Here is a 22,598-nt window from a genome sequence, read left to right as displayed (position 1 = left end):
GCAGCAACTAAGTGGGATAGATGCCGTTCTTCTGTAAAGTTCAGTTTCCCTCTCAATTCCTTTGCTGGGCTATTCTGTCTTCGAGAAAGAGTCCCCTAGCAGATCCTCAAGTGCTGTCTTCTTGGAAGCAGGTTCCTCTTCTGACTCAGCTCTGCCTTCAGCTTCAAGAGCCCCCTCACCCCCATGTGTGGAACAATGAACTGATGCCTCTTCCTTGTGCTCCATACTCTTCTCATCTGTGGGCTTCAAGCAGCAGAAACACTGGCTTTAACATTAGCAAGCAGCCCCCCTCTCTCTTTTAACACAAATATACTCACTCTGATGCTCTCATGTTTACAACACACACACACACACACACACACACACACACACACACACACACACACACACACACAAATACAGCATGAACCTATTAAATCAATTAAAATTTAGTACTGGAAACATAAATCTTCTAGGGGAAAAAAAAATCAAGTCAATGATACCTGGTTTTGCTGCAACTGTTCCACCCTTTTCTGTATCCTCTGAAAGACTGCCTCACGTCGATTGCAGTCTAGCTGCGGTAGAGTGTGGAATCTTGGGTCCAGTGCAGTGCTCTCCAGCAGGTAGTTGTATACATCCCCACTGTATCTGCCTGAAATACTACTGAGAATTGCTCTCTTTGTGTCGGCCACAGTGGGGGAATCACTGTCATTTGGTGCCATGTTTTGTTCTATCATGTTCTTCAGTGGCACGATGAGAGACACCTTGGGCCTCTTCTCTTCACACAAGACAGTGGTAGCTGTCTTTAAAGGATTCAGCAGTTTCACAAGAAATTCAGCATTGACAATGTTGCAGGTATCCAGTGTGTCAATGTTTCGGGCATTTTGTCTTATTTCTGGGCTGGTGAGCGCTGCTGCTATAGCATCCTGCTGTTCCAGGTAACGAACCAGCATATCCAATGATGAATTCCATCGGCGTGGTGACGTCCATTATTAATTTGTGCGGTGGCAGTTGTAGCAGCTTCTGCTTAGGCGTCAGTACCGCGGCAGCTGTCGAACTCCGATGAAAAAGCAGTTACCGTCTCACCCGCCCGAGCAAACAAGCGACACAGCGCAACACGAAGCCAGCCTGTGTAGCTAGATTTATTGTGTCGTGAAGCATTTGATGTGCGGCTCAAATCCTGCCTCGCACACAGCCACATCCATATTACGCGCATTGTCTGTTACAATAGCGATGCAATGGTTTGGCTTTTTAAGACCCCACTGTGTGATAGCTTCTAGTAAAACTTCAGCGACGTTTGCCCCTGTGTGATTCAAAAAGTGGGCGTCTGCAGTACAAAATGTACCATTTCCCAATTACTGTTGATAATGTGGGCTGTAATTGTGATATAGCTCTGTGTACACCTAGAACTCCAACCGTCAGTAGTTATGGCGATGGTTTCTGCCTCTGTCAGAGCCTGTACAACGTTTACCTTGTACTCATTGTACAGGGTCGGGACCACCGTGCGAGTAAAATGTGCGCGTGGCGGGATGGCATACTTTGGTTCCAGTGTGTGGATGAGTCGCCGAAATCCCAGATTTTCCACCACAGAAAATGGTCTCATATCGGCTGCAATGAAAACGCCGATGTCTCTTGTTATTGCCGTGGCTCTTGCATTGGATGGTGGAAGTTTAGCTGCAAAGGCATTTGTTATGGTTGTTTGCCCTTTTATGCGAACTGAATTGCTTTCCATTTTCTTCACAGGCGCAGCTTTTAGTAACGAGCTGTGGTTGTTTTCTAAATGCTTTTGCATAGTGCTTGTGTTAGCAGAGGTGTACGGTATTAATTTCTTACAGTGTTTGCAAATTGTCTTTGTCTTGTCTGTCATTTTTTCGCCATTTCTTATTTCCACAAGGAATCCAAAATGTTGCCACACCAATGATTTAAATGTCGCAGGCGCATCTTCTATCCTTACTTCTTCCTCACACTCCATCATGCCAATAACGCAAAGAATATCGTCACGTTCTCGCGAGACCAGACGCATCTCGCCAGACAAATCTGATCTCGCGAGATCTCATACCACGAGATCTCGTCACACTCCTAATAGACAGACTTTTAATATCCCCAGCAGAAAAATTGGCTGAAGACATACCACAATAACTAAGAAGCAAGAAAATTAAAAAGAGAATATTTCCGACTTGGCAGTCACAGTGTGCATTATACAGGCATATTGCTGCTGGCACAAAGGAACCCCAATAGCGTTTTTTAACAGACTTTTGCTGAATAATTTGTTGGCTCAAAGTACTCAGTGTTAGTGTCAGATAGAGGATGTACAGCACTGTTCATAATGGCACTCAGTTTTGTAATTCTCCCCTTTGCGCCTAACTCCAGAGGGTCAACAGTGTGTCCCATAACTGTGCTGCCCTTTTAATTAGCTTGCTGCTCCAGTGGGCCTCTCGAAGTGATGTTACCACTCCAGTACTCTAAGCACAGAAAATTGCACTAGCCATCACAGTTGTAGAATACAAGTATATTCAGAATTCTACTTCCCACATTTAAGGAACACAGTCTTGTAATAAAAAAGAGCCTGCTCTGCCCCGTCTTATATAGTTCCTGTGTTCTGAGACCAGTCCAAACTGTCATTGATGTAGTCCCCCACATACTTGTAAGAGTGGATCACCTCTACATCCACTCCCTGAATGATGACCAGAAAATAGAGCCTCTTTTGGTATGGCAAAAGTCAATAACCAGTTCTCTGGTTTTGTTGATGTTAAGATGTAGACAATTCTCTTTGTACCAGGAATCAAAGTTCTACAACGGACTCCTGTACTAATAGCTGAAAGGGCCACCCCTGACTACAAAAGAAAAGCCACTTCAATGTTACGAGTACATGACTAGATACTTATTATTGGCATTATGTGACACAAGTAATTTATGTTAATGGATATTTTGAGATTTGGTGCTATTTAGTTGTCAGTTTTGTTCCTTTTCAAGCTCATTGCATCAGAAATTGTGTTTTTTTTCTTTCCTCCATTAAAGTTCAAGATTAAAAATATTTCCCAGCTATTACTAGCATCAATTGGAGTAAGTAACAGATGCCAAATAAAAAAAATCCTTTTTGAAGTTTTGGGTAACTTGTGGATTATTTTTCCTCCGAATTCATACATAACCAGTGTTTAAAATATATAGTGGTCTCACAGTGGCTACCAGTAAATTCCATGGGGGTTTGTAGCTAAAATGTGACAAACAGCAGAAAAGCATTTGGTTTTGGTTTAATAAATTGTTCTTATTACTACAAATTTACAGAATTTAGCCACAAATATTGAGGGTTTTGTTGTGCTTAACACATTTATTGAACTCGGACAACTTCAAACATTCATCACTAGTAGAAGATAAAACCACAAATTTTCACCAAGCTGCTGTAGCTTCAGCATGTCCTGCTTCAAGCGAACTGGCAAATGCAGCAGACATTACAAGTCAGAGAATTCTGCTGGAGCCAATCTCAGCCAACACATGGCACAAGGCAGGAACAATTCCCGGGCAGGGCGCCAGCCACCGCAGGGCACAAACACGCACTAGGGACAATTTAGGATCGCCAATGCACCTAACCTGCATGTCTTTGGACTGTGGGAGGAAAACCAGTGCACCCGGAGGAAACACATGCAGACACAGGGAGCACATGCAAACTTCAAGCAGGGAGGACCCAGGAAGCAAACCCAGATCTCCTTACTGCGAGGCAGCAGCACTACCACTGCGCCAAAACTCACCTAAAAGTTATTTCATATCATTTTTTGGTATTTGGTACACTGTATTAATGTGGCATAAAAGCTCATATGCTTCAGAGAACAGGCGGCACCAAATATATTTTTTCCCCCTTGTATATTTGCCAATAAATGCAGCTGTCAGGTAGTACAGCATGCTTTGTTGATATTCAGGGTCCAGGGCATTTCCAATAAAGATTTGCTATGGCACTAACTTTGAATTGGCTGTGCAATGCAATGTATGTTTGTTTATTAAAAAAAAAAATGCTGTTATTGCTTCTCTCCGCGCATTTGAGCAAAAAAACAAAAATTGCACTTCTGTTTATACATGCATTTCACTACTTTCACTAAATAATGAAAATTAAATAATCTTGTGTATAGTTGATTTATTCAGTAAGCCTAGACAGGTTACTATTATTTCACCCCAAATTATTTTTATAAAATGTTAATAGATGTAGTCTGTAGTGGTAGCCAAGAAAAAAACTTTTAATCTCATGCTTTCACGTAGTATGGCAAACAATGCTATACAACAGCAAACAATGTGAAAAAATGTCCATTGAAGAAAGACAAAAATCTCAAAATGTTGTAAAGTCCACATGTCCAACATATTGTTAAATAATTACTTCAGGTATACTTAGCACGCACATTCTAAACAGTACACTAAAGCCTCATGGTAGGGCTGGGCGATATGGGCAAAAAAAAATCTCAATTTATTCAGTGTTATGGATGATTTTCAATTTTATTCGATTTTTTTACATGAATCCAAGACAAAACAGAACTCAAAAATAGTTTTTTACTTTGAAACTATATGAAAACAACAATAACAAAAAAGGTACACTTCAGGGGTGTTATAAAAATTAAATATAAATGTTAAATAATAAATATAAAATAAAGCAAAATACAGAAATATAATTTAACAAATAAACTGAAATACATTAACATAAAATAAAGCACCATGGGCAGGCAGTAACAACATAAATTATAAATAAGAAAGGTCTTCAGTGTGCTTTATCCCCCAACATTGTGTAGCAGTGCAACAGTAACACAATATTAAACATTCTTCAATCGTTAAAGTGCAGAAGAATAACAAGAACAGCACCAAGTGACTAACCTGTGTCTGAGGCTGTCTTTGATCCAAACAAAATAATGGCACAGAATATGTGAAACAGCTATACAATGAATTACCCGTTGTTTTTTGTCTCAGATTTATTTAAAGTTTCAAATTTCTTCAGCTCTTTTATTTGTGCTAATGTACAGTTAGTGTTAATTAATAACGGCAGGAAACATAAGACCCTAAACCAAAAAGCAGTAATGTTCCTAACAGAGTGCCTGCTCTGTCCTGAAATTGTACAGCTGAAAAATTTTCAAACGCAGTATTATTTCATAAAATGTTGCATAAATGGACAAAGTTTATTGGTGATTTCATGTTTGTCAAAGTATATGCTTTAACAACTGTACAAAGTAATATTTTTTATACAAATCAACTTAAATGAAGCAAAAAACATACGTTTTCAGGGTTGCCATCTCTCATGCATCTGGCGTGACACTCTGCCTTTCAGACTCTCATGCAAAAAATCTTATGGCAAATCGATATTATTCTATTATAATCCTAATATCAGCTACATCAAAAGCGTTGGGGAATTTTGCAAACCCTACAGACTATTTACAAGGCAATCAAACTGTTACATACATGAAAATGTGTGTGCAGACTTCAGTCCAGACAGCTGAACAAAGTTGGCAACTCTGCTTTTTATTTGAAATGAACTGTAAAATGCACTGCTTTACAACTGATGAGGCTTGTCATTCCATTTGCATTGTTGCTCCGAAAAATATAAAATGAAAAGAAAAACATGACACGTTTTATATCTTTTCAAAATAATAAGACCACCCATATCATATAATAGTGATTAAACTGATCAGTTCTTTTGGTATTCATGTTAAACATGGGCTTTTAATTTATTACCGTGTGGGATTACCGAAACCAATACTTAAATGAGCACTAAAATTTGTGACACACACAGCTGTATTATATGTTTTACGGTGTTTTTGGCATGACAGCAACTCTGCTACTGTGAGGATTACTGACTGTCTCATTGTTTTCTTGATGGATGAGTGAGCAGTATGCTAATGCGATGGCCCATTAACAAAAATGAAAAGTGTGATACGTACTGCCGACTGTTAAAGGTGGTCCCGGTGTTCTGAACACAGGTGGTTCAAGTATTAATTGAGACAGGCAATAGGTCCAATAGGCGATATAACCCACTTACATACCCATGGCATTGTGCAGCCTATGTCCAAAGCACTGAAGGGGAGTATGGTCATCGGGGAAGTAGGACACCTGGAGGCAGATGCTTTTCAGTGGTCATTTCTTGTCAATTAAATGACCTGTAAGGCTCATGTAAGGCTTCATGGTTCTGCTCAAATAAAGATCTGTTGTTTCAGAGTAAAACAATGCTTATTCCAACTGCACACCATGTTTCATTGTACAAACGGGGTAATGCCACCTCTGTAAAATATTTGCAGCTCGGTATTCTATACTTAGGTTCTATTACTTTCAGCATTCTAACAAACCTAGACTTTTTTACAATATAAATGGGCACCATGCCTTTACCGATATAAAATTCCACCGCATCTGTAATGTCTTTCCACCTTCACCCTGTTTTGTCATATGATGTGACACTGGAAAACGAGGCAGCTAAAGTTGGCTGTGTTCCAACATTAGTTATAGGAATGCGTCTACAACTGGCATTGGAATTTCGGGAGGAAACACACTGCTCCAATTCCACTGAATGCCTTTGTTTCAGATGCTAGAACAGGTTTGTAGTGCTACTACTTTTTAACAGCTTCTACACAAGCCTTGCACCACACAGTGGTCAGTTGCATGTCTGACCTTGCAAAACCAAATCATGTCCATATGACTGAAGTAACATGCCCTTGTTTTGGTATGATTGTGTATTCCTCAGCCATATATGTGTGCTCATTAGTAGCAGCCATTTCTCTTCAGTGTTTGTCTGACACGTAGGTTTCTGTACATGTGCAGACCCGGAGGTCTCTGGGAAATAATGCCAACATCCAGTTGTGGTAACTAAGAGAATTACAGCTGCTTTTTAGAAGGACTTGTGACAGAGGAAGCATCAGATTAGACCAGATTTTTCGATTTAAGCATTTATCAAATAGATTTAAAACAAAAACTAAATTAAATCACCCAGCCCTACCTCATGGCAGTCATTTTTTGAATTGCTGGCAGGACTCTTACATACAGTAGTTACACATACATACACATACCCACACCAGGGCTGTCAAAAAATTTACTTTTTCAAGTGACATGTGATTAATGGCAAGCTTAACCAAGGTGATTCAGCGATGTCCAGTAGTTCCCTGTAAATGCCACTGCTGTACAACGTCTTAGCTATTCAAACTATGAAGACTTTTGCCTTTCATATAAATCCTTCAGAAGTAGCTGTGTCATGTGAAAGTGATGTGTAAGAACTATCAGACTTTGTTTAATGATGTTTCTCAGCACTGCATCTTCAACTAAGTTTAGATGTATACAGTCTGATTTGATCCATTTTGGGGAAAAAAAAAACAAAAAAAAAAAACAGTAGTTAATACTTCTGACTCTACCATAAGAGAGGTGCATGGTAAAAAACATCTGGGACAATGTTCTGTGGACTTTTGAGTCAAAATTGGAATTTTTTTTGAAAGACTTGGGTCCATTACATCTGGTGATAAGCTAACACAGCTTTTCACAATAAAAATACCACGCCCACAATCAAATATGGTACACATATACTGTACTTATACAATATATTAAAGTGCAGAACCTGAAGAAAGCAGAACTCCAACTGGAGGGAAAAAAATAGCCATTTTGATTTTGTAACTTTTGTAAGGTGATCTTATAGGTGACAAAGGCAAAACCTGAAGCTTTCACATTTAAATTGATTTATCTCAAGATCCACACAACATAGGAAAGATTGATTGGCAACATTTGAGGAATGAACCACTCCACTTTTTGTACTGGACAAAACACTGGCAATCAAATCAACCCTGATCCAAATTAGATGCTCACCAATAGGGTGAGGGTTCAGCCGACTCTGACATGCAGGTTTTTCTTCTAGCTTTAAAGGCAGATTTAAAAATAAAAAAAAACACACACACACTACTGTACTTCACATATAGCAAATTACCTGTAGCCCTTTATTTACAAGGCAAGCAGAACATCAGTGCATGCCAATAGCTATGAAAAATTGAGGCCAAGTCTAAGACTATGTGACTTTAGCAGCAAACATGCACATCTGAAGTGCTTACAAATAATGTGCTCTCTGATAAAAGTTCCCTTTTCACAATCTGCAGTGTGCCTTTTCCAGGTGCACAACCCAGTAACTTTGGTATGTATTTTTTTTTCCCCTCTCTCTTACATTCAATCTTCATTTTAGTTTCTAAAGATATTCCTTTACATTTTTTGTGACACACTGGGCAAATTATATTTATTACTGAAAAAATATTTGATTGACTACAGTAAGGATTAAGAAACTAAGCATTCCATATAGCTTTGCACTCTATAGAGATATTGACTCCAAAGACTATACTCTATACCCTTGGACGATAACGTCATCCGTGAGAAAGCACGGAAACTATACTAGCAATTCGCTATAGGAGACAGTGTAGCAACTTCCTATCATAATGTTCCTGAAACATATAAAGAAAAGCCAGCACAAAACCCCACCAGAAGACGACCCGTACAAAGATACGACTCCTCCTGAAGCGCCTGAAGAGGCGCCACCTGAGGAGTTTTAAATCCTGTGCATTGTACTGCACAGCTACTTCATCATTGTCATCAATATCATTCATCGTTGGTGAGTACCCGTACATTTTACTGTATTTTAATTAAATGAAAATTATGTATTTACTCATAACAAAGAAAACTACAGAGCATACCAAAGAAAACGTGCTTGCATGAATTACAGTATGTATAGCGGTAACATTGGTATTTTACATTCTAGCACTGCGGGAGACATAGCAGTACAATACTGTACAGCATATGGGTTTACCTTTACATTCTGTTTTTAGGTAATGTAGTAAGATAATTTTTTAGGTAATGTATTAAGCGGAGTTTAAAACAAAATTAAAGTGCTTTGGGGCCATACTGTATTTAGGGTTGAAACTATAAAAAAAAAAAAAGAGTTTGGAGAGGATTTACTAACTGAGGTGTTACTGAAGTCTGTAAGAGAGAAGAGCTATGGTGAAAGGCGCAAGTAAGTTATTAAGTATTAAACAAGGAAGCCCTCTTTCTCCTCTATCACCTTTACTAATTTGAGAACCCAGTAGACAAAAGACACTGACTACAGGAGGGAAATATATTTCGACCAAATAAATATAACTCCCCCCAAATTCCACTGAATTCATTACCTTCCATAGGAACTTACAGGGCAAAACATTTTTCCACATCTGTTGTCAAATTGGAAATTGTGGAAGGCAACATCTAAAATGTCCAAAGGACAGCAGACATTGTCTACTTTATCACGGGAACGCATGACATCTGACTGATTGGGACAAATATGTTTTTGAATGACCAATCTTAGCTGCCTTGGCCAGGTCTTTCGCAGTAGGTCTACAACTGCATTCAATAACAAAACTGCATGTAACCTCGTTCTTGCCCAGTTTTCAATTTATGATCAATGCAGAGCAATCAAGGGTTGCAGCATGGAAGAAATAATAAATAGTTTAACATCTGCAGATTTGGGCATTCCTGCTATGGAAAGTGGTGGGGGGGGGTGGGGGAGGGGGTAGGAGTTATACCCTCAATCAATACCTGGTTCACTTAAAGTAATTGGGGAATCCAGCATTATTTCACTGTCTTCACTCAACAGCAGAAGGCCAAGTTTCCATGAAAGGATTCATTTCTCATAGAAATGCCTCCTGTATAAGGAATGTAATGACAGTCTATTAACATCTTCAAGATGTAATGAATTATCTTGCAAAGTGTATGTCAAAAATCTTAGCCCCAGATATCAAATATTTAGCAGTATGTTAAAAAATTTTTAATCCTTCTCTCTCTATACCTCATTAATGAGCTAACTGGTCATGTCTATGTAAATGCTAATTAAGTCATAATAATATACCTGCTGCTCACGTTTCTGTTTCCGCAGCTGAATTCCTTCCTCTTCCCTCCTGCGCCTCATTTCTTCAGGATTCAAAGCCTTGTTTTTGTAACGATTCATTCTGTAGTAATCTTTAGCTGGGCTTGCTGCGGTCTCTACAATGTTACAGAAGGAGGAGGAACAGGGAGAATAAAAATGTTTTTAGCAAAAGAGTAAGCATATTAATAAACTTTAAAAACTAGGCTTCTTAAACTACTAGAGAACTTCATATCTACAGCACTCAAAGAAATTGCAGATTATTTCATGGTTACTTCACATGGCAACATTAATTGAATCATGTATTGCACATACACAAGTAAAATCATGAAAACAGTAAATAAGTAAAACCATGAAAACAGTAAAGTAAAACCATGAAAACAAAGGGAAATTGCAAAATCAATTCTGTGGAGAAAGAAAAATAACTTTATGAAAAAACACTAAGGCAAAAAGTATCAGTTTTTCTTTTTCTCCACACAAATGAAGCTGAATAGAATTTGCAAGTATACATTAGTCCCAGTTTCTTAGATTGATAACATTTTATATAGGTAAAAAAAAAAAAAAAGATTCCAAATATATTAATGCAGGTTTATGCATTTTTACAAGAAATTTTTAATTTATTGTTTAAGTTAAACAGTTACTGCACCACTGTAAAAACTGTAATGTTCTTCAGAATAATTCCACAACACTGAAATAAGCATTACCCTGAATTTTTCCAGTATATTTGATTAACCCACTATCACTCTCTTTTTATATTTGGAAGCTAAAAGCAGAATTACAATTGAAAGACTGTCTGAATAATATCAAAATGAAAATGTATAAATTAATAAAATGTGAAATTTTTAAAAACTGCATGAACATTCTCTATTTATCACACTTGATACATACAGTGGGGGAAAGTAAGTATTGAATGATTCAACATTTTTTCAGTAAATGTTACTTCAAATGAAGCAAGAAGAACTTTAGAAGAATGGATTAAAAAAAAACACCCGAGCACTGCATGTAACTTGTTTCTTCATAAAGGAACAGTCTTGAAGCTGTCATTTCAAAGGCTCCTTCATTAACACTAGAATCACTGAAGCCTACAAAAAAAGTTGTAACACTAGAATCGTTCTTGAATAAAATCACAATTGCTTTGTTATGTGTGTACCTTTCGTGAAAGTGTTTATTTGATATTTGGAGAACAGTTTTCACACATAACACACTTCACATCTGCATTTTGTCATTATTACAGTAAGATGAAAAATTTTCTGTTTTAGTTATGTGGTCAACATTTCTTGCCTCGCATTTCCTGTCATCCTACATTAACCCAGATCGTTGTAGACACTGAACACAAATTCCAAATAGTATATTATTCAACCTATACAATTTTAAACACCTCAATGCCTGATAATACAGGCTTCAGCATCTGAGTTGACTTCAGCTGCCTACGTTGGGGAATTAGTGAGCAGGCTGCCTGTGCCAATCAACACATTTGCAAGGCAAAGATGCTGATGTGGAGATGTGAAGGAATTTAAGATAGCCTAGGATTACTTTTTTCATAGGCTTCAGGGATTCTTGTGTTAAATGCTCTGCGTGTTCAGTACTTTTTCCCTGTGTCATTACACTATTACAAATGCCTTTCTTTCTGGCCTTTAATGTTGTGAATTCTTTATATTTGTGGATTTTTTGAGTTAATACCAATGACTAGTGAGAATTTCAACTGAATAGCCTCATTGGAAATATATTTACTGAAAAGAATGTCGACGTATTCAATACTTTTTTCAACGACAGTATGTTTTAATTTCAGAATATTATATATACATATGAATACATACATACACCTGTATAGTGAATTGCACAGTACATAAATATTATAAACAAAATATGAAATGCCTCTACCAAGCAAAAGCCTATTTTAAAAAATGTAAATTATTATTTCCCTTATCATGGAATGACCTAAACAGTGTAAATGAAAAATATGTTTGAGAAAATACAGATTTAAAAAATAACATTTTATATGGACATGCATATGCCATGGAGTTTTCTTAATAAAAGCAAGACACAGCAAACAAATGTATTATTTTTGCAGCTGACTGGCATGTATGAACTTTAGTGACCTTAATTCATTCAACCCCTCCTTGAGCCATCACCTTATCGTGGTGGAGGGGTTTGCGTGTCCCAATGATCCTAGGAGCTATGTTGTCCGGGCTTTATGCCTCTGGTAGGGCCACCCAAGGCAAACTGGTCCTAGGCGAGGGATGAGACAAAGAACGGTTCCAAACCTCCAATGAAGAATAAAAACTGTGGGCGGCGTTTTCCCTTGCCGGACGCTGGTCACGGGCCCCCTCTGGAGCCAGGTCTGGGGTGGGGCTAGATGGCGGCGCTGGTGGCCCGAGCCTGCACCCATGGGGCTCGGCCGGGCACAGCCCGAAGAGGTAACGTGGGTCCTCCTTCCCATGGGCTCACCACCTATGGGAGGGGCCAAGGAGGTCGGGTGCAGTGTGAGTTGGATGGTGGCCGGAGGCGGGGACCTTGGTGGTCTGATCCTCGGCTACAGAAACTGGCTCTTGGGGCGTGGAATGTCACCTCTCTGAAGGGGAAGGAGCCTGAGCTAGTGCGCGAGGTTGAGAGGTTCCGGCTAGATATAGTCGGACTCACCTCGACGCACAGCTTGGACTCTGGAACCAATCTCCTTGAGAGGGGCTGGAATGTCTATCACTCTGGAGTTGCCCCTGGTGAGAGGCGCCGAGCAGGTGTGGGCATACTTATTGCCCCCCGACGTGGAGCCTGTGCGTTGGGGTTTACCCCGGTGGACAAGAGGGTGGCTTCCCTCTGCCTTCGGGTGGGGGGGAAGGGTCCTGACTGTTGTTTGTGCATATGCGAACAGCAGTTTGGAGTAGCCACCCTTTTTGGAGTCTCTGGAGGGGGTGCTAGAGGGCATACCTTCTGGGGATTCCCTCGTTTTGCTGGGAGACTTCAATGCCCGTGGGCAATGACAGTGAGACCTGGAAGGGCGTGATTTGGAGGAATGGCCCCCCCGATCTGAACCCGAGCGGTGTTTTGTTATTGGACTTCTGTGCTCGCCACGGATTGTCCATAACGCATACCTGGCAACGCTTAAGCATAAGGGTGTTCATATGTGCACTTGGCACCAGGACACCCTAGGCCTCAGTTCGATGATCGACTTTGTGGTTGTGTCGTCGGACTTGCGGCCATATGTCTTGGACACTTTCGGGTGAAGAGAGGGGCGGAGCTGTCAACTGATCACCACCTGGTGGTGAGTTGGCTTCGATGGTGGGGGAAGATGCCGGTCAGACCTGGTAGGCCCAAACGTGTTGTGAGGGTCTGCTGGGAGCGGCTGGGAGAGTCCCCTGTCAGAAGTAGCTTCAACTCCCACCTTCGGCAGAACTTCGACCACGTCCCGAGGGAGGTGGGGGACATGGAGTCCGAATGGGCCATGTTCCGTGCCTCTATTGTTGAGGCAGCTGACCGGAGCTGTGGCCGTAAGGTGGTTGGTGTCAACACTGTATATGGTGGTGCTGGTGCGCTGCGGACCTCGACTCGGGACGTTGTGGGTCGGTGGGGGGAGTACTTCGAAGATCTCCTCAGTCCCACTAACATGCCTTCCAATGAGGAAGCAGAGCCTGGGGACTCTGAGGTGGGCTCTCCCATCTCTGGGACTGAAGTCACCGAGGTGGTCAAAAAACTCCTTGGTGGCAGGGCCCCGGGGGTGGATGAGATACACCCGGAGTTCCTTAAGGCTCTGGATGTTGTAGTACTGTCTTGGTTGACACATCTCTGCAACATCGCATGGACATCGGGGACAGTGCCTCTGGATTGGCAGACCGGGGTGGTGATCCCCCTCTTTAAAAGGGGACGGAGGGTGTGTTCCAACTATAGAGGGATCACACTCCTCAGCCTCCCTGGAAAAGTCTATTTGGGGGTTCTGGAGAGGAGGGACCGTCGGATAGTCGAACCTCAGATTCAGGAGGAACAGTGTGGTTTTCATCCGGGTCGCGGAACAGTGGACCAGCTCCACACCCTTAGTAGGATCCTGGAGGGTGCATGGGTGTTTGCCCAACCAGTCTACATGTGCTTTGTGGACTTGGAAAAGGCGTTCGACCGTGTCCCTCGGGGAATCCTGTGGGCGGTGCTCTGGGAGTATGGGGTACCAGACACCCTGATAAGAGCTGTTCGGTCCTTGTACAACCAGTGTCAGAGCTTGGTCCGCATTGCCGGCAGTAAGTCGAGCCCGTTTCCAGTGAGAGTTGGACTCCGCCAGGGCTGCCCTTTGTCACCGATTCTGTTCATAACTTTTATGGACAGAATTTCTAAGCGCAGCCAGGGTGTTGAAGGGGTCCGGTTTGGTGGACTTAGGATTGGGTCACTGCTTTTTGCAGATGATGTTGTCCTGTTTGCTTCATCAGGCCATGATCTTCAGCTCTCTCTGGTGCGGTTCGCAGCTGAGTGTGAAGCGGCTGGGATGAAAACCAGCACCTCCAAATCCGAGACCATGGTCCTCAGCCGGAAAAGGGTGGAGTGCCCTCTCAGGGTTGGGGAGGGGAGATCCTGCCCCAAATGGAGGAGTTTAAGTATCTCGGGGTCTTGTTCACGAGTGAGGGAAGAATGGATTGTGAGATTGACAGGCGGATCGGTGCGGCATCCGCAGTGATGCGGGCTCTGCATCGGTCTGTCGTGGTGAAAAAAGAGCTGAGCCGTAAGGCAAAGCTCTCAATTTACCAGTTGATCTACGTTCCTACCCTCACCTATGCTCATGAGCTATGGGTAGTTACCGAAAGAACGAGATCGTGAATACAAGCGGCTGTATTGAGTTTCCTTCGCAGGGTGTCTGGGCTTTCCCTTAAGGATAGGGTGAGGAGCTCAGAGAAGAGCCGCTGCTCCTCCGCATCAAGAGGAGTCAGATGAGGTGGCTCAGGCATCTGATCAGGATGCCTCCTGGACGCCTCCCTGGTGAGGTGTTCCGGGCACGTCCAACCGGGAGGAGGCCCCAGGGAAGACCCAGGACACGCTGGAGGGACTATGTCTCCCAGCTGGCCTGGGAACGCCTTGGGATTTTTCCGGAAGAGCTGGAAGAAGTGGCCGGGGAGAGGGAAGTCTGGGCTTCTCTACTTAAGCTGCTACCCCCGCGACCCGACCTTAGATAAGTGGAAGAGAATGGATGGATGGATGGATTCATGCAGGTAAGGTTGTCACATGGCAGACTTCACAGCTTTTCTCATAGTCATATATGGGACTACAGTCAGAAAATACACAATAAGAGTAAACCTGCAAATAAAATTACAAAATTTTGCATTACAGCTCTATGTAAAAGTATATCTGCTTTGCATTGAGGTCCAGTATAAAATGTGAAAAAAAGGAGTACACAAAGAAACATTTCTTTGTTTTGACAATAATAATCCATGTCCAACACAGCAATGTAGTAACAAAGAAAACTGACTGCAGCAATGCTTAGGTATGCTGTGGCAATTATGTACAATTGGTATTAAAAAGCCTAGTTATGTGTTCATATCTGAGGTGCTTCAACAAGAAGATCAATTAATCAGTGAAGATTCACCAATTGCCAATGGCAAAAAAGAATAAAGGTACTTTAGTGTGCCTTTACTAATTAATGAAGCGAGAGGCACTAAGCTGTGTGAGAAAGAGGGAGATGCTATAGTCTTCTCATTTTTGTGCCCCTCTCACAATGCAGAATGTATCTCATCATGTGCAAATGTAAACTGACAAACAAATCTTTGATCCAGCTGTGGCTGTCTTATATTGAAACAAGGTAACTGCAAGCTGCCTGTATGGTAACAGTGTTGGTCACAAAATAGCATTACTGAATGCAAACACATTGTTTTTAAAACAACTGATTACTGATTCATTTATGTGTGAAGTAAATGATGTATATACCTTTGCATAAGGCAAAGTCACTGTTAGCCGGGTGCCACCATCCACCGACACCCAAGACAAAACATCCAAATGGATGCCTGACAAATGATTCTTTTGCTAAAAAAGAAAAACACTGTACCTACTATTACTGAGTTACAGTCTAAAAATAAAGATGCATTGACTTGCAAAGGTTTGGGCACTCTTGCTTAAAATGTCCATTACTGTGAATAGATAAGTGAGAAGAAAATGCCCCAACAACAAATTAATCCCTTGTGACTATTGTTTTTAATATTTAATGTCTTGTGATTAGCAAAACTGAACAAAGGAGTTAGGAATTAAACTAAGATGTGGTAAAGACTTACAAAAAAAATACATTCTACATATTTAGACTACAGAAACAGTCTCTGGACTAATTTAAGGCAAGTTAAAATTGAGACAAATTTCAAAGCAAATGTCTCCCTGTACCCATGGCTAATATATAACTGCAACAAAATGAGACCCTGTTTACATCAGTGTTTCCAAACATACAATTAGACAGCCAATCAAGTGGCTCAGCTCATGAAACTTTTTGGAAAGTGAGGAATAAAGGCAATTTGGACTAATGAAACAATTTCAAATATAAATCGCAAGAACCACCTAACTTGTCTGCAAGTGCCATGGATTCAGTTCAGATCAATAAACTTACATACATAAACACTAAAATACAGAATATCAGTTTTCAGAATCACTCCTTTGCCCCAATACTTCTGCTCAGGTATAACTGGAAGACTAAACATAACAAATGTAGTTTTATACAATAACAACGGAGGTGAAGAAGAGATTGTAGATCGGGTGTAAAAACCCTTTTGTTTCTGCAGGTCTCCTTAACTAAATCCCACTGAAGTAGTGTAGTATTCAATGAAGCAGTATATTAATTAGAAAGACTGCAAAGCCACTGCCCAAAGGCCAGCTCCTGTGTGCAACAAAAAAAGTACTGCAAATCTGAACTGGCATCTGGGACCTCTTTCCAGCAGTGCTGTGGAGTGGGTACATAAAACCTTTGACCTCCTCAAATTATGGTACTACTATCTTTGATTCTATTTGTAATTTAAACGGATATACAGTACTAGAAATCTTCATGTTCTACATAGAAATTGATACCTTTTTTATTAAGATTCAATTAAATTGATTTAAAAATATAGCCAAGGCATTGATACTGTGCATAACAGCTATTACTGCTTGGAATGACTGATTTTTAAATGTACTATTCACATATGGCTTCAACACCTCATTTTCAAGGGCCATTCCTTCAGTATCCTAATGGTAAAATTCCTTAGCCTCTCCTTAGTCATGTGTTAGTACTAAATGGTTATCTGGGAAATCTTTCGGAAACACTATAGTTTAGGTCCTGCAAAAATGCATATACTGTACTGTACTATATTACTCTTTTACTCTTATGTAGCAAGACCTTAACAAAGGCTTCTTTTGGTCTTCATAACACTTATAAAACATCAGTAGATAGGTTATGCATCCCTTCACAATGTGGCATATTGACAGGACAATAGAATTAATAATTAATATAAAGGCTTAAAGGCATAAACTAAATATGTACTGTCAAGTATGTGTCGCAGTTAAGTGACTGCAGACCACTCCAAAGTGAAGTTGTTTTAGCAAGGCACATTGCAGAGATGAAAAACACTTTACTGATGCTTTGTTACGAAGACACAAAGAAGTGATCCTTAAGGTCTTATTACATATCAGTAAATGAGCAATAGATGCATTTTTGCAGCAGCAAAACGAAGTATTAAAAAAGGAGAAGGCCCAGATGGGCAACAGAAACAAATGCTTTACAGGTCCTTAGTTTTCTTCAATAAATACACACCAAATAACAGGGCTGTATGCAAAAGAGAAGAGAGTATAATATATTATTCCTTATTTTATGTAGTTGTCCACCTTGGACTTTCCTCTTTCCTATACTGGTTAGAACCAGGTTACCCTCTTCTTTCAAGACAGTAGAAGACAACTTTGTATGAAATCTTCAATTTCTTATTTATAGCCTATTTTCCAAATAAATAAATAAAATAGACTGACATGATTTTTGAGAAAACTGTATAGTTTGGCTATTTTTGATCCCAGAACAGAACTTTAGGAATTCCAGTACCTTGCAACATAAGTGAACAGAATAACAGGTTTCAGCTGTGCTAATGCAATTAGAAAGGTTCCTCTAGTAACCAATCAGCAATGAAAATATGACTAATTTAGGATAAGCTTAAGGGAGTTCACCATTAGGGCACTGAAGGAATTGCTGCTGAAAATGGGGCATTGCAGCCATATGTGATTAATAAACTAACAAGCTGTCATTTCAAGCAGTAATGGTCATTATGCACACTAGTAATGCCTTGAATATTTTTTAATCAATGTAGTGGCATCTAGATAAAACAGGTATTAATTGCCATCAAATATGTGTAAACTTATGGGTGACCCCAAACCTTTGAACTATAGTATACTGTCTGAAACATACAAGATACAAAGCATTTTATCACTGCCAACATCAATAATCAGGTTTCTTTTTAGTATCTTAACCTAATAAAAGTTTAAAAGTTGCACTGATGCCTTTGTGGATTTTTTTACATTAGTTATTAAAGAAGTTACAAATATCAGATAACATTAAACAAAAGGGACTGTACTTTCTCCGGTCCTGTTCAACCTATATATATCAGACTTCCAATACGATTCAGAGTCCTGCCACGTGCAAAAGTTCGCTGATGACACTGCTATTGCAGGCTGCATCAGGAGTGGGCAGGAGGAGGAGTATAGGAAGCTAATCAAAGACTTTGTTAAATGGTGCGACTCAAACCACTTACACCTGAACACCAGCAAGACCAAGGAACTGGTAGTGGATTTTAGGAGGCCCAGACCCCTCATGGACCCCGTGATCATCAAAGGAGACTGTGTGCAGAGGGTGCAAACCTATAAATACTTGGGAGTGCAGCTGGATGATAAATTGGACTGGACTGCCAATACTGATGCTCTGTGTAAGAAAGTTCAAAGCCGACTATACTTCCTTAGAAGGTTGGTATCCTTCAACGTCTGCAATAAGATGCTGCAGATATTCTACCAGACGGTTGTAGCGAGTGCCCTCTTCTACTCGGTGGTGTATTTGGGAGGTAGCATAAAGATGAAGGACACCTCACACCAGGACAAACTTGTTAGGAAGGCAGGCTCTATTGTAGGAATGAAGCTGGACAGTTTAAAATCTGTGGCAGAGCGACGTGAGTAGCTTCAGTGACAGACTGCTGTTGCTGTCCTGCTCCACTGACAGACTGAGATCATCGTTCCTCCCCCATACTATGCGACTCCTCAGTTCCACCAGAGGGTAGGTAAACATAATTATTCAAAGTAATTGTCCGTTTTTACATGCATTTTTATTACTCTTTAATTTACTATATTTTTTTTTTCGTATCAGTATACTGCTGCTGGATTATGTGAATTTCCCCTTGGGATTAATAAAGTATCTATCTATCTATGACATGTGCTATATAATTGCAAGTGGAAAGTCTCTTTTAGGGTATACAGTAATGTAAGCACCTACTACATGGTAAGTAATATTTTCTGATTTTGCAACAACCCCACTCATTTGATAAACTGCATGATTGTGAATGCTTTAATGTTTCACCCAAACATTTATTTCCTGAACCTCCACAAATTACTTTTATGGGTGCAGAGAACAGGAGTAAATTCCTTTAGCACCAAGCAAAAATTAAGACAGGAACCAGTCCTGGGGCCTCATGTATAAACGGTGCGTACGCACAGAAATGTTGTGTAAGAACTTTTCCACGTTAAAATCGCGATGTATAAAACCTACACTTGGCGTAAAGCCACGTACTTTTCCACGGTACCTCATACCTTGTCGTACGCAAGTTCTCCGCTCGGTTTTGCAGACTGGCAGCACCCAGCGTCAAAGCAGTGCTACTGTTCCAATGTGGTTACACCTTATTTTCCTGACGCGGCTTTATAAATACACTGAAATTAACTGCATATTGATTATTAGTGTAGCGCATCTGATTGTAATTAACTTGTAACAATATAATGGTCCAGGGAATACCCAAAGTATTCAAAACACCATAATTGCTTTACCGTTGTTACTTTCACTGCACCTTCTTCTTTCAGCTCCTCCCGTTAGGAGTTGCCACAGCGGATCATCTTTTTCCAAATAACTCTCACTGCACCACTCGGAGTATTTATATCACTGTATCTGAGTGTGAATCACACCAGCAGCTGATCGGAAAGAGAATTATCGGTATACAGCTTCAAGGACACGCTGTCTCAGCCACGGCAAAATGTTTCAAAGCCTTTCCTGTACAGACCTCACGGTTCAGAAACAGTTTCATCCCAAGAACTTTAAATGCACTTAATCAATTGCTCCTTGTAGAACTGTTTGTACTTATAAGTACAATCACCCCACTGTAAACTTGCACTACAGTTATAATATCGCACAACCTGAGCCACTTTATATAACGCGTATTTACATACGATGACAATACCATTTTTAAGGTGAAATGCAGCAAAATATGTTTATTATATAGATAAAACTAACTTCATTTAAATAATCTATATTCTTCACTGGGAGTGTCGTGAAGGATAGAATTAAACATGTACTACGAAGATATTTCAATGTTCCTTAAATGTTTTGAAGAATCAGCGCTCCAAGCTTACAGATGGCTTAACTTCTATTACAGAGCTGATTGTGTGGTGTGATTGGGTATTTGTGGAAAGAAAAGCAAGGACTGCAGTGGCGGCTACGCCAATATATATTGGATATAAAACAGATGGAGAAAACAACAACACAGCGACAAACTTCGGCAAAAGTTAAATGCTTGTATCTTGAGCACAAGGCGGCTTTGCAGTGTCTGCAATGGATGTGGCCATCCACCGTGCATAAGATACCTTACGGACATTGGTGGGCGAAGGAGCCACCGATTCTTTCTCTGCCCAGTGCCACCACAAGCCTAGAGCCGCCCCGGAGTACTGCTGCAATAAATTATTTCATCAGAGGTCGCAAACAATCACTGCGCGGTGAAACTCATGTTTAAAAACGTGTTTTAACTCCTATCATTATAAAAATGATATCACGTATACATCTCAGTATTTTAGTTATTCAGAGAGCTGTAATATCACGAATATAATGGACTAGCAAAATACCCGCGCATCGCAGTGGAGAAGTAAAAAGAAAAGGAAACATTTTAATAATAACGTAACATGATTGACAATGTAATTGTTTTGTTATTGTCATGAGTGTTGCTGGTATATTATATATATATATATATATATATATATATATATATATATATATATATATATATATATATATATATATATATATATATATATATATATATATATATATATCCCTCACTGACTGACTCATCACTAATTCTCCAACGTCCCATATAGGTAAAAGGCTGAAATTTGGCAGGCTCATTCCTTACAGCTTCCTTACAAAAGTTGGGGAGGTTTAATTTCGAAATTCTACGCGTAATGGTCATAACTGGAAGCTATTTTTCTGCATATACTGTAATGGAGTTGAGCTCGAAAGTTGTGGGGGGCGGAGATTCATGTGACATCATCATGCCTCCCACATAATCACGTGAAATGACTGTCAACGCACTACATAGAAAACTAGGAAGAGCTCCAAAAGCGCTGAAGAAAACATGCATTATATAATTGAGAAGGCAGCGAAACAATAAGAAGCGAGCGACTGACATATACAACCATATTGATGGCTGCTGCTACTTCGGAAACAAAGCACGATCTAAACCTGAAGTTTAAAATTAAGTTCATAGACACGCTGCGGATGGCGTTTGTCATGCCCACGGGTAATGCGGGATACAAGTTTAATGAGAGGACGCAGGATATAAACGAGAGTTTTGATCACTTTGTAACTAAGTTAAAATTGCAGGTGAAAGGCTGTATTTATGCAAATTCCGAGAGACTGTGTTTGGGGGATTGACAGTTAAGGCGGGTGGGTGAGTCACATCATCATCTCCCCTCCCATTCACTTCGTTTGGTGAAGGACTGTGCTTATGCAGACGAAGATGAGATGGTCAGGGAGGTGTTTGGCACAAACTCAGCGAAACTGCGAGAGAAACTTTTAAGTGCCGGGTCTTAGCTGACATTACATACAGCCGTGGACATCACACGAGACGGCACCAGCACAGCTGGGAACCTTCGATGCAAGAGCACCAAGTGGCTCACGTGAACTGACGCAGTGCACAGACAAAAAGCAACATTTCCAAAGAGTGCTGAACAAAAACCGAATTACACAATTGAGAAGGCAGCAAAAAAATATGAAGCGTCTGATACATACAAGCATATTCATAAGTGCAGCTACTGCGGAAACAAAGCACGCGGTGGAAAAAGTGAATGCCCGCTAAAGGAAGACAGTAAAAAACCCGTGCATGCAGTGTGTCACATCTCAGATAAAGAGGAAGACAAGCTGTTTATTGATGCAGTAAGAAACGAATCAATGAATGAAACCTCTTATCTTTACAACGATTGACAAACACAGAATGTAACTTGAACACAACACATCATACAAATACGACCCTGATTGAAACAAATAATGACAATCAAATCCTTGATGACAGCAACACTCAATAAACACTCACAAAACAATTACTGTATATTGACAAACATTTTACGTTATTTTTAAAATGTTCCCTTTTCTATTTCATAACTTCTCCGCTGCGAATATATATTTTATATATATATCTATCTATATATATATAACTATATCTATATAAATATGAAACTATATCTATATCTACTGTTTATATATCTCTATCTCTCTATCTCTCTATCTCTCTCTCTCTATCTCTATCTCTATATA

General features: G+C 40.2%; 1 protein-coding gene across 1 annotated transcript in view; it reads right to left on the bottom strand.

The window, feature by feature from the left end:
* LOC120518113 (importin subunit alpha-7) overlaps window positions 1-22,598 on the bottom strand; it is a 313,398-nt gene that overhangs the window by 238,000 nt on the left and 52,800 nt on the right. Inside the window, exon 2 of the mRNA XM_039740716.1 lies at window positions 9,842-9,975. Within this exon, the coding sequence (XP_039596650.1) occupies window positions 9,842-9,975 (134 nt within the window). The remainder of the gene's footprint in view (window positions 1-9,841; window positions 9,976-22,598) is intronic.

The sequence above is a fragment of the Polypterus senegalus genome, chromosome 17 (genome assembly GCF_016835505.1).
Source record: "Polypterus senegalus isolate Bchr_013 chromosome 17, ASM1683550v1, whole genome shotgun sequence".
Classification (NCBI taxonomy): domain Eukaryota; kingdom Metazoa; phylum Chordata; class Cladistia; order Polypteriformes; family Polypteridae; genus Polypterus; species Polypterus senegalus.
Note: the sequence above shows the minus strand (reverse complement) of the source record. Positions and strands in the feature narration are given on the sequence as shown.